Raw genomic sequence first — 14,629 nt, 5'->3', positions numbered from 1 at the left:
ATATTGACCGGGAGTTTTTTGGGGTCTTAAAAAGATATTTTTCAAAACTGAAAGGATTAAACTGCAAGAAACGTAAATTTAAGAACTAATTCATGTGGGGAATTGTTGAACTTAAAGGCCTATTAGGCTTGTTCTTATTGAATGAGAAATTGGACAAGCAAACAAGACCTATTAGATGGTAAGTGAGAAATATCTCACATTAGAAAATGAAATAGCATTTGTGAGCTTATATTGATTTATACTTTGTGAAGGTGTAACTAAGATTGGTCAAGAGACTCCCTCTCGCATACGCTTGCGCAGGGGTGCAGAATTATGGGCCTGATTTGCATTGGAAAAAGACTTGACTTGTGTGCAAACGTACGAGCGCGACCTAGGTGCGTCGAATGTCAGACCGATCAAGGTAAAATTTTCCACCAAGGATCATGCTTTTGCTATTTTTTATTTTCAAAAAATTATATTATGGACTGAACTTCGGTGCTCCAGCTGGACTAACCTTCCGGATGGCCAGCCGTGACTGCATTGTCCTATTTTCGAGAGGCAGCCTCAAGCCCTTCAAACACACCCTCGAAGCACCGGTTTGAATAAAAATACCGTTATATCATGGGAAACAGACGTTCAATTTCATCCTCGAAGCACATACCGGAGGGGACGGATCTGTTTTAAGGACGATGTATTTCATACATGCCTCAGTTTGCTTTATTTTAAGCTTTGTGCTACTGTTTTCTTCACAATTCTGATTCGCTGGTTTTTCGTATACCTTTCAGTTTTCTTCCATGTATTTTGTAACATGGAAAACATTGGAGACACGTCTTCTCAATTCAGTCATACTCAAAATTCATATGATTGGGAGTGCAGGCCCCAGCAGAAGCATAGTTTGAGTATCAATGGAAAACGTGTTAGGCCTGATGATGCTACTTTCACTAGTTCCATGTCAGTAACAAGATCTTCACCTACTGTGATAACTATGCCACCACCTGCTATCCCCAATATTTTCGGACAACAAGATGATTCTCGTAAACCTGCAGAAAATGACGATGTTGATCAATTAGAAGGTTCCCTTGACCCAAAATTTTCCAAGCAATGCAATGACAGAGGCTCCCTTTCGTTATCTGCAGTAATTGAATTTTCAAGTTCCCTGCATATATATCAATGATACATTTGAGGGAAATATCAAAAAGAGATGCTATAAAATAACGGATTCGATTTTCTCCCTTTGGTTGGCTATGGCTGATGAGTGATGATAGTGTTCAGGTAGTTAACTCGGTTGAGGATTCGTGGGACTTTATAGATCACAACAACCTGGCCGTGGATTCTCCTTGCTGGAAATGGGCATCATCCGCTCAATTTTCAGCATTTGATGGTGCAGCTGGCAGCTCTCACAACTTTTTTGGGAAATTGGATGAGAAGTTTGGCTTTGATGAAGCAAAACATAAAGATTTCCGTTCCTCAGATGATCCAACCAGAGCTTTTACTTCTAAGGCTGGTCAAAACGATGAGAATGATGAAAATATATTTGTAAAAACTAACGTAGTACTTCCGTTAAGAGTGTATCCAGGATGTTAATCACCCAAGTAAAGAACAGATTTTATCAGATGATGCTAAAGCTGAAAATTTTAGGGTTTCAACTTTGAGAAGCAGCAAGGGAGTTCAGACAGAGGATGCCCTTGAGATGCCGAGGCTAAACTCTGACACACCTGAAAACTTGAATCGCGGTTCTCATGACCTGAAGCATTTCAGCGGTAAAGATGAAGTTGAGATGAATCTCAATGATGCCTCTGAAAGTAGTAGTGCAGCTGCATTTCATGTGGCTGAGAAAGCCCTAGCTTCACCTTTTTCTCAAGAAGATGCCATTGTGCATGTTGAACTACAACCAGATTCAAAATTCAAAACAACGATTAAAACAATGTATTAACTTTCAGAGATGCCTCTGTCTCATCTTTCATATGATGCATGCGCTTTGGAAGAAGAAGACATCTTGGCTCTGAATCACACAATAAGCAATCTTGATGCTTGTATGAGTAGTAAAACTCTTCGGCCAAGAAATAAGCAAGAATCTTCCAATCTTATGGGATACATATCCGATATCGCGGTTCAAGATTGTGATTAAAACGAACCCATCATGTCTATAGATTCAATATCTTGAAATCTCGAGAGGACAACTTGAAATCAATAGATATGAAAGTGAGCAGCAATCCAAGACACTCGTTGTGATACTCTCTCTTTCAGCTAGGAAGAATTGGAAGAGGGTTTTCGATGGGAGGACCCGGGAAAGTAGCAAAATCATGGCACGAACCTCCTTTTCCCAATCATGGTGATGACATTACCAATATATTTGTCGTCCCCTGTAATTTTTGTATATTTGGATGTTTTGCTGAAACCTATTTGAAGTACCTGGACTTCGATTTTGTGAGGTTCTTATTTCTGGCCAAAAAATTATTGCATGGCGGTGGACAATTTCTTAATTTTTGGGAAAAAACAATATTTATATGTTCAATAAAATTCAATTAACACGTTAGAAACTTGATGGAGACTGTATTTCCTCAAAGCTACTTCATGTCAAGAAAAAATTGCTTGTATAATTTAAATTTTTTTGGAACAATAATTTCACATTTTCTAAATAATCAGCTATCATTTCATCACACATCACTCGCCAGATCGTTAATTCCAAGTCGAAATCCAAATACTGCCTAAAATTATCAGGGGCCAAAAAAACAAAAACAACCACCCAGTCCATTGAAAGACCAGATGGTGAACGAGGTGCAGAGGGTAATAGAGTCATATTAGATCAATGCAAAAATAATTTCTTGATATTACAACAAGCCTCTGAATGTTCATACCAAAACAAAATTCACTCAAATAACAATTTATAAAATTGTAATACAACTTACAAGAAGATTATCCAACCCTACCCCTATTTCATTTAAACAAATTCACCTGTCTTTTGATACCAATTCAATGGTGGATCCCAAAATTTTTTACATGAAGATAGTTTACATGGAAGCATTTGAGGGAAGGAAGACACGACCACCGCTCTGATTCCTATCCCTGCCTGCCACTACAACATTCATTCACCCATGTCATCATCTTCGACTTCTGCAGCACTTAAATCAAGATCGGCTAGCAGTTCGTCAATTGGAATGGAAGGAACATCTTCACCATCGGTCGCAGAAGCCATTTCCGATGGCTGGTATTCTGTATTCCGGTATAGGGAGATGCTAAATCTCAACTCAGGATTCTCCTCCAGATCTCTCAAAAATTGTTCATACTCAGAGTTAATCTTTTCCTCGTTATCTCTAAATTTAGAAGTGAGATCAATCTCCATGTTGAGAGACTTGAGTTTCCATGATCGCAGCTTACCTATCTTCTTCTGGCGTTTCTCTTCATAGCTCTTTTTGATCAATATTACCTCTGGAAGTACGAGTCCCTTGTACTTGTCTAGTTCAATATCATTACTGTTGGCACCAAATAAATCATAACCGAGGGCGTAACCTCCGGGACTTAGAAGATGGCCCAGGTGCGTTCTCACATTGAAAATCGTGTCATTCTTTCCAAAATCAGATACTCGGGCAACTTGAGCATCAGCTAGAACATACCTTGAGCCACCAATGTTGACTTCAGAAGAAACAACCTCCACATCTAACACTATATATTCCACGAGCTGCTTAGAGGAGAGTAAGGGCTTGAAAGATGATCTCCAGTACTGCTCAGCATCCACGAAGCTGCTCCTCAGAGTGAATGGATCTAATAATGCGATGCTGTTGCTCACTTTAGTGCATATTACCAGTGGCCCGAGGTTTCCCAAACCGGCAGCCACTTTAGGTGGAAGACAGATTAAATCCTCACGACAGATTGGACAAATTTCAACAGAAAACGTGTACTTGTAGTTGTAACTATTGCTCTTCGGGTCATGGGACACAAGTTGTTTGTCATGCCGACTCCTAATCGGAGCTACTTTACCCAAAAACTCCACAAACTTAACAGCATGATACCTTTTACCAAAGAAAAAATCAATCCCTTGGCCCAACTGCTTAATTCTTATTGCGCGTACAGCAGCAGCATGCTTAAGAATAAGCTGCTCGAGATAGAAAAAGGTGCGCCTGTGAGAAACATGCTGCCGCAGTTGCACTGCAGCCACCCATTGATCAGGGTTTGCCTGCACTCGTGAACAAGATTCACACATCTGGTCTTGCACAACATATTCAACTGTGTAAGCTTGCTCAAGAATTGCCCCATTGAGAACCTCCTTCTGGACCCTTAACTTCACCTTAATCCTCTTGGAGTGGGGTTCAGTCAAAACAAATTCAGCATGCACTAAACTGACTTTATTCAAGTTCTTCAATCTCTTCACACAGAAGGTCAGCAACTTTTTGGATTCCAGCTGTGCTTTAATCCAAGTCCGAGGTGGCTGCAAATAGGCTTCACACTCGGGGCAATGGATGATAATGACATGCTTTTGTAGGCCTTCTGTGATGTCAACTTCAGACTGCAGGCATTTCGGACACATATTCGCAGCATTTGGTTGAATCAAAATGCCACATTTACAGCACAAAACGCTACCAATTGTCTGGGTCACAGTAAACATGCCCACCTCTTGTGCCATTCCTAAGTAATCGAAAAATAAAGAGACAAATTACTTCATGGATGATTTAGGATACCTTGCACAATTAACAAACAAAAAAACCAAGAAGTAGAAATATATTCTTAATTTTCTAGCGATACAGGATAAAAAACCACCAAAAGGACTTTTTAGTTGCCTTGTCACAAAAAGTTTGCCAAACTCAGTCAATCAAAGTAGCTTCATAAAAACTTCACAGCATTCTCCCAAGGCATGATTCAACACTCACATGAGCTCGGAAGCTATTTAAGCATACAAAGAGAAGTCAAAAAGTAAATGTGATGTGAAGAAATAAACCTCTACAGCTAAAATTACTACTGGAATATGAAACATGGTCCTGAACCACCATGAAATCCATAAAGGATCGTGTGTAGTATTTCGCAAATGAAGAATAGATTCAACCGTAAAAATACAAGAGAAAAACTTTACCACGATGGATATCGGAGATGTCACACATCCAATCCGAACCCCATCTTCGAAATGTTTTCAAAACCCAATAAATCTCATCGTTGCCTACGTATTTAACAAAAACGAAATAATTCAATTTAGAGCCAGCAAAATAAAGATTCCATATTCAAAAGTCTCTCACGCAGAAATGCAAACCAAGCTCTAAGCTAAAGAAATGTCAGCAAAAGTTTTAAAATTATACATATATAAATCACACACGAGCTACGAGAAATCAAGAAAAATACACAAGTTAACCTTTGATGAGAGAAAATCCTATCGCCGACACTGATAATGGTAGAGGAAGAAGTGCAAAACTTGGAAGTACAGGGTCGCGAGAAGGAAGTCGGTTTACATATTGCTAACAAATTGTGCCCATACCAAATAAATATATGTCCAAATTCATAATGGGCTTAACCGATATATACATAGATTTACAAATGGGCTTGGACTGATACAAGTTTAGCCCGTTTCAGTTTGCATAATCAAGCAATAAGATACCATACCCATTTTTTTTGGATTTGGATCTTTTCTCACTATAAATTTTGGCAGTGTTATTATTTTACATGTATTTTATTACAATTTTGAAATTTTATTTGTTGAAAAGATAATATAGAAATGTAATGATTAATGGTCTCTACCAAATTTTGCCTCTAAACTATTTGTGCATCATTTGTCAGTTGATTTATAGCGTCTGGTTTGCCACATTACCACAATCTCCATTATCTTCTATATGTTAAGCAAGAAAGACATGTAAAAATTAATTTTGGGATCTTGGTAGGTAAATCTAAGCTCGAGAAAATAAATTAATTAAAATATAACACTTTAAATCATGTGGGCTTATGCGTACATATAAGATACTTAATATATATATCTATATATATATATAAATATATATATATATATATATATATAATTCTTGGGTTATATATGTAAAAGCAATATGTGTGTGTGTCCCTTCTTCTTAGGGGTGACTCATCAAGTTAAATCACCAAGAATTAAAAGTTTCCCCCGGTTAGACTCCAAGAACGCAATATCCTTTAGGCTTTTGCAGCCATCATATAAAGCATGCAAATATGAAAATGAAGGCCACGCAAAAAGCTGAGAGGAGAAAGATAAGGTAAATTAACAGCTAACTGTTGCAAAGTTGCAAACTTTTCAATTGCTTCTTTAATACAGATTTTACTAAACAGTTGGTGAATTTCACAGAAAACCAAGTCTTGAAAATGATTGAGAAAATCATACTATATAGCTGAATTTTTATTATATAAAAACCTAAGACCATGCATTTTTATAAGTTACAAAGTTAGCTCCAGCTGGTCTTCTTCACACTACGGTAGAACACTGCGTGCCTTGCTTGGAAATAAAGAGTTGGGAAGATACATGTCCCGATTGTAAAGTAGCCACACAATTTATAGCTAACCTATACCTCCCAGAAACCCAAGATCCCACTTTCCACCTGAGTTTTCCTATCACCTTGAAATTTAAGGCCAACTTCCCTGTGCTCTGATCGTGTTGAACTTCGTATACAAACGAAGGGGCAACGGGCTGCTGTTTCCCGATCAAAGACGAGCTTAAAAGGTTTGTTTCTTTGTGCCCTTGATAGAACGGAGAAATGGAAGAATCAGGAGTGACTTTTTGTTCCTTATAGGATGCATATAGCCGAAATTCGTCGTAGTAAATCCCGACTCGATTGTTGGGATTCTTGGATAAGAGAGTGATCTGTATGGACGAGTTGACGAGAGGCGGTGTAGAAGTGAGGTTAAGCTGATTTATCTGAGCTTCTTGAAGTGAGAATTGTGGTTTTGTGGGGTGGAGGATGAGCCAAACAAGGACTATGAAGGATAAGATGGTGAGTAGGATTGTTATGAAGTAAAAGAAGAGCTTTCTGTTGAACCTGTGGGATTTGAGTGCTTGTTTCTCAGCGCAGTGTTTGGGAGATTTCACATGAATTTGAGACATTTGCAGAGAGAGAGAGAGAGAGAGAGAGAGAGAGATGGAAAGCTTGGTGTTGTGCTATATGGGAAATGGAGGGTTAATAAATAGAGCACGTATTTGTTTTTGACTACCAATTCAAATTGTAATAGTTTCAATCATGAAAACAAGTTAGAGTGAAAATAAATTTTTTTGGTTCAATGATTTGTTTAATTTTGGGTTTTTGTTCATTAAGTTTTCTAAGTTTTTTTTTTTTTTTTTTGATACACATGCTTTAAATTTCGAGTATTTTGGTTTTATGATTGATCTGACACAAAAAAATGTTGACATGACATGAAAAGTTGATTGATAAAAACTCAGAGTGGACAAGTTTTGATGACTTTGGTTACCTAGGAAAACTAATTGGTCTAGTCGATTGTTAGATGAATCTTTGGGTTCCATTTTTTGTGTGTAAGAAAATGAAGAGTATGATATTCAAATAACTTTCATATATCCTTCTTAGTAAATGACCATCTTGATTCGTGAATATGCATACACTACAATATCATGCAGATACTCACATACATATTTGCTTTTAGAGTTAAATAATATTAATAATAAATTTTTTTTAAAAAAAATAAGAGTAGGGAGTCAGTCTAACTAAGTCAGTTTTGGAATCCGAGGGGAATGCTTTTTTAAGATTTATTGGGAAGAAAAGTTGAGTACTTTTTTAAAGTGCTAAAAAGTAGTCACAAGCCAATAGGTAGAAGTATAGCATGTCCCATACATTGCAATTAAGGGACAACTTTGCAATAATCGTATGGGATTTGTCTTTTAGCCTGTCTGAATAATGATTTATAATTTAATCATGGCAATTAATATAAAATGGGAAATGAAATTTTTTTAAAAAAAATTAATAAAATATCGAAATAGGATTTAAAATTCAAGGTATTTGATTTTTAAGAGGGAAAAACAAAAACATTTTTTTAAAAAATAATTAATAAATCTTATAATTTTGCATTTTAGAGACGTGGCTACTCCCATACGAGCATCTCCGAACACTGGGAAAAATAAATAAATTAGCTATTGATTTTATTTAAAAACAAAAATAAAAATAATGTTTGGGAAATGAAATAAATCTCGATCTTTTTTTATGTAAATTTATACTATATATTTAAGTTAAACTCCTTGTTGATATGTTGATTAACTTTTTTCAATCCACCAATCAGATAATACAAATTATTGAATGTTTAACATTTTATTTCATTCAAATTATTAAAAACTATATATATATATATATATATATATATATATATATATATATATATATATATATATATGTCGGTCGAAAAATAATCCAAAAGAATTATCACTAATTTATAATATTAAAAGGTAAAAATATAATATATCATTTACTCATTCGAACCAAACATATTGTTATTAAATTATATATCGTTATTCTACGTTATATCAAACTACTATTTTTATTTTTTTTTGTGAAAGGAAATATTTGGTAGTAAATGATTCATGCTAGGGGTGTTCATCGGTCGATTCGGTTCAGTTTTCAGTTTTTTATTTCGATTTTTTCGTTTTTTCGGTTTTACAAATATATAATCCGATATCCGAACTATTTTTCTTCGATTCGGTTCGGTTTTCTACCGAAATAGTTCGGTTATTTCGGTCGATTATTTCGGTTTTTGATACAATTATTTAAATTAATAATATAAATATATTATAAAATATAATATGTTATTTTTTAAAATGATTTCTTAATAAAATATTTAAATATAAAGTACAAATGAATTATATAAACAACAATCAACTAAGTATTATTCAAAATAATTCTTCATTCACTAATATCATCTCAATAAATAATATAAAATAAAAATAACATTATTAATTTAATTAAATTTCGGTTTTTTCGGTCGGTTCGGTTTTGACATTTATAATCCGAAACCGAACCAAATTAATTTTGGTTTTAACATTTGTATCCGAATTATAAAATTCGGTTTTCGGTTCGGTTTAGTGTTCGGTTTTTTCGATTTTATCCGAAGTTTGAACACCCCTAATTCATGCTCATATTTTTATCCATTAATTTATTTATTTATTTTGATCATATTATCCATTAATTATAATTGAGAAAATACGAGGCCTAGATGTCATGAGCACACTACTGGGCTCATGGTCCAGACTCCGTTAATACAATGGGCCTTACAGCCCAGAAATCCAGAATTAAACACGACCGGGTATGGATCTTTGTATTTTCCTGACGGCGATCGACGATGGCAAAATATTGGGCTGATTTCTTAAAACAGGACCCCGTGAATTAGTATCCCAACAGTTATTTATAATGGGCCTAACTACTTATAAGTTATCATTAATACAGATTGAGTTTGACCTGAAAATATTAAGATAACTTTTTTTAAGAAAAAAGAAAAAGATATCGATTTTTTTTCCAATTGAAAACTTTTATGGTAAATTTTGGCAGCGTTTTTAATTTAATTTTGAGCAATGATTTGAGCATAGATTTTGAGAGTTGTTTGGAATTCAGAGGTTGAGGTATAATTTCTTATTTGATTCCAATAAGTTATGAATATTATATTGCCAGAGGCATAATAAATAAATTTACAAATAATGAACCTATCTTCATATTTTGTTTAACTGGAGGCTCATACATTAACAAATTTAGCCCCATATCCTTAATTTATTTAGAATTTGTTATTCAAGAAAAAATATACTATTGTAAACTTATAACAACCGCTTATATCTATTTGAACCTAATCCAAAATCATCAATCCATTTGAATCTCTTCTAAATATTATCCAAATTTAAATGATCATTTCTCATTCAAAAATCATTATATAATCCAATATCATATAAAATTAATATATATGATTTTTATTTTGTTTAATTATAAATAAATAATTAAAGTATTGTATTCACTTCTTGTGTGCCAACGATTGAGCAAGGAAAAAGAAAAGAGGGAGAGAGTTGATTGATTCAGTGACCAAGAAGGTAGGTCAGAACGTGCTATCACCACCCCTTTGATGGTGTTATTTGCCAAACAAAATGTCAAAAAACATTATTTCCTCTTTTTTCCTGATAGTGACATATTATTTTCCATTTACAAGTGTTGCAAGAACATGGATATGGCAATATAAAGTATAAACACAGCATGTTACAAAATGCTGTTAAATTGGCAAATATCATTTGATGGATCAGAGTAAATCTACTTTCTATACAATACATAAATTGAATCAACCAAATAAAAATCATTCCTTCACCTTTTTTCAGTCAAGAAACTCTAAACTCACTACAAATCAACAAATAAAGTATCTTACACAGTTAATACATGATATCTGTCAACTGCACGAGGAGCTATATAGAGAAAATGTGTAATACAAACTTGATAACAAGATGATTACGGCGAACTTGGAGGATACCATATATCAGACATGCAAAATTTGTTTGTATGGTGTTTAACCAGTCGAGGAGTCTCCACGCTGCAGATCATCAGTAGGCATTTGACGAACAAATTGTCCCTTCACTCGTGGCCGTTGTTCAGCCAGCTTTTTCCTGCTTTCATACCTTACCTGTGTACAAAGTAAAATTTGTGATTAAAGATAGAATTTTAATGGCAATATAACAGAATATGTTTCATTCTTCATATTATCCAAGTTTTCTTTTGGTAACGATGATTAAAGATGGGAATTCTGTGACAATCCTTGACAATTCCATGTTCCAGTAAAGTTTAAATTTTCATCTTCCAATTTTGCTAACGGATTTAATTGTTTACCTTCTTTTCAAAGCACCTTTCTTTCCTCTTCAACCGAAATTTTTTAAGAGCCTCTTCTCTCTGCAAAGTTCGATGAGAAGACCCCTCATAAACATTAAAGCCCTCATCGTTGACATGTTCTGATGTGGTTTTGACAGCTGAACCTTCATTGACAGGATGATGGCTCGTATAGCCAACACAAAAACTGCTATTTGCACTCTGGTCATTTTCAGGACATAAATCCTCCATGTCACCCATGATTTCCAATTTTTGAGCCAGTTTAGTATCTGTCTGATCAATGACATCGATTTTCTGATCTTTAAAGTCATTAATTTGCTGTGAACTCGAGGAAGGACTCTCTGATGGATTGAGTTGATTCATTCTTCGGAAAGATTCTGAGTGGTTTGACGTAGGCACAGCAAAATCACAAGCTCTAATTACATTTTCAAATCTTATACCTTTCATATGGATAGGAAGAGAGTTCTCATTCTTCTGAGGAACGTGATTAGATAGTGCATTATCAGACTCATGTTGAAGGTCTTTCTGTTGATCACAAGTATGAGGTGCTGGATGCAACTGCTTTCCAACATACCTACAATAAGTTTGACGAAATCCCTCAGAAATTTTCCATCTTTGATGATTTTAGATGAAATAATACCAGGACAAAGACAGCTCAAGAATCAAAATATAGAGTGTGAAAACTCACCGGTAAAAAGCTGATGCGTCAGAATGATTCAATCTATGCTCCTCATTTACTTGATTCACAGGGCCACTAGGATTAACTCTTCTCAAGGACAAATCCAAATGAGACAAACTATCATACTTGTTTGCAGTAACATTCGAAGCAGAGCTTCCAAAAATGCCCTTTCCGTAATTATCGAATGCTCCAATCAAGTCAATGGCTTCTCTAGAAAAATTATTGTTCTCAAACTTTTGAACATTAACATTAGCTTGTTCCATGCCGGTAATAACTTTATCTCCACCCTCATTGTTGTGCCTTTGAGTTTTTAAACTTTGTCCATGACATTCTTCATGCTTTGGGGTATTTAAGTCATCTGAAAACTGTAGGTTTATCATCTGTGGGTGGTAATGTCCATGCTCAATATCTGTTTTTTCAGCGTCTGACTTCGGGTTTTGTGCATGAGCTCTGCAGACATACACGGAAGCTTAATAAATTTCTATCAAAGCCCCATGTACTCGTCGTAACTTGTTTAGAAGAATGGGGAAAAACTGTTGCATGTTACCTGAGCATCGCTTCCTTTATCAATACATTCCCTATTTCTTTGAACGCATGCTATGAAACCACTAGAATGATTGCTATTAGCCTTATTCTCAGCTGTAGCTTCAACCTTTTGTTGAGCGACACTATCATCCGGTGCTTCATTGCCAGCACTACTCGACTAAAAGCACAGCAGGAAACAAGAAAAAAATTACAAGGAATTATGGAATCTATGAAGCAAACGAACTTAAAACTTCAACAAATCTATATGCTTGAGATTAAAAAATGATCCTACCGCTTGTTTCCGCCAAACATGCTGCCACAAGTTCTTCAACTCATTTTTCCTGACGGGCTTTACAAGAAAATCAGCTGCGCCTCTCAACATGCATTTGTAAACAGTACTGATCGAGTCTTGCGAAGACATCACTGCATTGTTCGAAAATATGACGATTAAGCCTACTCCACCACAAAATTAAATGAAATTATTTCAAATTTTAGTTTTGCTTGACGTCATACTTATAACCGGAATATTTTTGCAGGCATCATGCTCCATAATTAAGGTTAGGAGAGCATATCCAGAGATTGATGGCAGTTCAACTTCTGTCAAAATAAGATCTATGTTTTCGGGGCTCCCTTTCAACACCTTCCCATGCTTTTAAGCCATCAGAAACAGCAGCAACTGGAACAGAGCAAAGGGAATTAAAATCTTTATTAAAAAACAAAAAAAAGCCAATTGCAATTTGCAATAACCTCGAGTGGCAATAAAAAAACCACATCCTTCGAATAACACTCGTAGACTTACTCAGGCTTAACAAAATATATTTTAAAGATACAGAATTATGGCTTCTTTTATTTGAACGGTCAACTGAGAATTCTTGTGCAGTGTACACAAAAACATAGACATGTACAGCATACATTTGATGCACACTGTGGGTGGACTCGTTGAAATAGCCCATAAAACTACTCTTTCGATGTTGGAGAGAAAATTAAGGACAGTAGAGACAGGAGAATAGTTGTTTCCATGCCTAAAACAGATCTCAAATTCAGAAAAGGGGATCTTTATAATGAACTCGGTCAACCCCAAATTTAAAACAAGGTATCATTCAGACGAAAATATGATTCCGTACTGCAATCTGAAGCTGAATTTTGACCATCATAGGAGAAAATACACATTTCCGTTTGCAGCCATGAGACACAAGACTCACCTAACAGAAATCTAATGGAAAAAAGCAACCAACCAAGCTAAAACAGTAAACCATCCTCTAATCCCACCACGCATCAACAACCAGAGTTTTAAACCTCCAAGAAATTAAAATATTTTTTTATCTCTCAAACGAAAATATCCCAAATAATTTGAATCGTGAAAACCAACCTCTGTAGCTGCATTTCCTAAGAAGAGCAGCAATAATCTGCCTGGTGGAATCATCAGCTTCCACCAAAAGCACCCTCAGCACCATTTTCGGAAGAAATCTCGCCCACTCCACAACTGAAGAAGAAGATGTACCAGCCGCCGCTAGAGCTCCTCCACCACCACCACCACCACCACCACCGTCACCCTTATTCTTCTTCTTGTGCCTGTTTCCTGCTTGTTTCACCTCTGTTTCTTGAATTCTCTCCTCCATCTCATCTTCACTGCTCAACACAATTTTTCCCATTTTCCAAGATCTCCCCTTTCCTCAAAGAACGAGCAAACAGTAGTTTGCAAGTAGAAAGATACAGATTTTTCCCAGTAGCGTCAACCAAAAATATCTGAGTGGGGAGACTCGATTTTCTTCAATTTGTGGCCAATGGTTATTGGCGGCCTTTTTACTGGTTCATCTTTAACCACCTCACATCTGATGGCTCACATTTATTTAAAATAATTGCTCCTCATCGATGCTTCGGTATTCCACTAGTGGATTAAATATCAGACCCAAAGTTCCAATTTTCTCACTTCCAACCACCTAATATTTTCATTTTAAGTTTTGTACCCCAAAGTTGACCATTATAGCAAATTCGCCCTCTGTGATAATTCGTCTTTTTTTTTCCAATAAAGAAATGTATCAACATAATTGAACTAATGTCTCCCTATCAAATTTCAAGATATCTTTTATCTTGCCGGTGGATATACGTTTAAATTGATAGAGTAAGTGAGCATTTAATCAATAATTGAGAATTCTCCTCCATATCGCATAAGATGTGTCAAATATTGTTTATTTCTCTAGCATGATTTTCAAATTATTGCGCCAGTTCTATCCAATGTACATTAAATAATTGTGGTTATTAGTTTTTTTCGTCATAAAAAAAATACAAGCGAGATAGTTATCATACAAGGATAAAATTTGAGAACGGTGCAACTGCAAGGGGGAGAAGTGCAAATAGTCCTATATGTGAAAAAAAATAAAAAATAAAAAGAAGATATATAGGATGCAAAATATCTTGGGAATGAATGGCATGGCCACGTCCTCAAGCTCAAAGTCTTCAAAAAATAAAAGCGTGATTTTGGGGAATTTGAATTTAGGCTAAATTGGTGGCCCAAATTTCTGAAATGGACAGCCGAGTTTTTTCACCAGTAGACGGTATTCGGCCTCACGTTTTATAAAAATCTTTTTGAATACAGAATAGTGGGTCCCGCGCGTAGATATTTTTTGCACCTCATGGATAATGTGTCGACACGTGGAAT

At 35.5% G+C, this 14,629-nt stretch overlaps 3 protein-coding genes across 7 annotated transcripts; all 3 read right to left on the bottom strand.

The window, feature by feature from the left end:
• Positions 1-2,780: 2,780 nt before the first annotated feature.
• On the bottom strand, positions 2,781-5,447 carry LOC140819428 (uncharacterized). 5 transcript variants are annotated; one of them, XM_073179543.1, is made up of 4 exons: positions 5,318-5,370; positions 5,045-5,128; positions 4,720-4,857; positions 2,781-4,602 (listed from the first exon to the last, which is right to left on the bottom strand). In XM_073179543.1, the coding sequence occupies exon 4, from the start codon at positions 4,598-4,600 to the stop codon at positions 3,065-3,067; it is 1,536 nt and encodes a 511-aa protein (XP_073035644.1). In that variant the 5' UTR covers positions 4,601-4,602; positions 4,720-4,857; positions 5,045-5,128; positions 5,318-5,370; the 3' UTR covers positions 2,781-3,064. The 5 variants fall into 5 exon arrangements, with proteins under 5 accessions (XP_073035644.1, XP_073035636.1, XP_073035619.1 ...); XM_073179535.1 differs by having other exon boundaries at positions 4,735-4,857; XM_073179518.1 differs by lacking the exon at positions 4,720-4,857 and having other exon boundaries at positions 5,318-5,447.
• Positions 5,448-6,196: 749 nt separating this feature from the next.
• Positions 6,197-7,077, bottom strand: LOC140824478 (NDR1/HIN1-like protein 26). Its single transcript, XM_073186063.1, has one exon. The coding sequence runs from the start codon at positions 7,019-7,021 to the stop codon at positions 6,386-6,388; it is 636 nt and encodes a 211-aa protein (XP_073042164.1). The 5' UTR covers positions 7,022-7,077; the 3' UTR covers positions 6,197-6,385.
• Positions 7,078-10,239: 3,162 nt separating this feature from the next.
• LOC140819419 (two-component response regulator-like APRR5) lies at positions 10,240-13,848 on the bottom strand. Its single transcript, XM_073179507.1, is given in 9 exon segments — positions 10,240-10,566; positions 10,770-11,340; positions 11,455-11,870; positions 11,872-11,895; positions 11,993-12,148; positions 12,263-12,393; positions 12,484-12,610; positions 12,612-12,646; positions 13,340-13,848. Coding segments are annotated over 9 exon segments (1,857 nt in total). The 5' UTR covers positions 13,623-13,848; the 3' UTR covers positions 10,240-10,452.
• Positions 13,849-14,629: the final 781 nt, after the last annotated feature.

The sequence above is a fragment of the Primulina eburnea genome, chromosome 2 (genome assembly GCF_022965805.1).
Source record: "Primulina eburnea isolate SZY01 chromosome 2, ASM2296580v1, whole genome shotgun sequence".
Classification (NCBI taxonomy): Eukaryota; Viridiplantae; Streptophyta; class Magnoliopsida; order Lamiales; family Gesneriaceae; genus Primulina; species Primulina eburnea.
This window is presented reverse-complemented; position numbering and strand designations above follow the sequence as displayed.

Bases quoted from the DNA above. Each gene is read 5' to 3' on its own strand.
- LOC140819428 (XM_073179518.1), bottom strand. From the start codon at position 5,072: ATGTGTGACATCTCCGATATCCATCGTG. The intron at 4,603-5,044 runs GTAAAGTTTTTC...TCGATTACTTAG, and splicing joins CATCTCCGATATCCATCGTG to GAATGGCACAAGAGGTGGGC.
- LOC140824478 (XM_073186063.1), bottom strand. From the start codon at position 7,021: ATGTCTCAAATTCATGTGAAATCTCCCAAACACTGCGCTGAGAAACAA.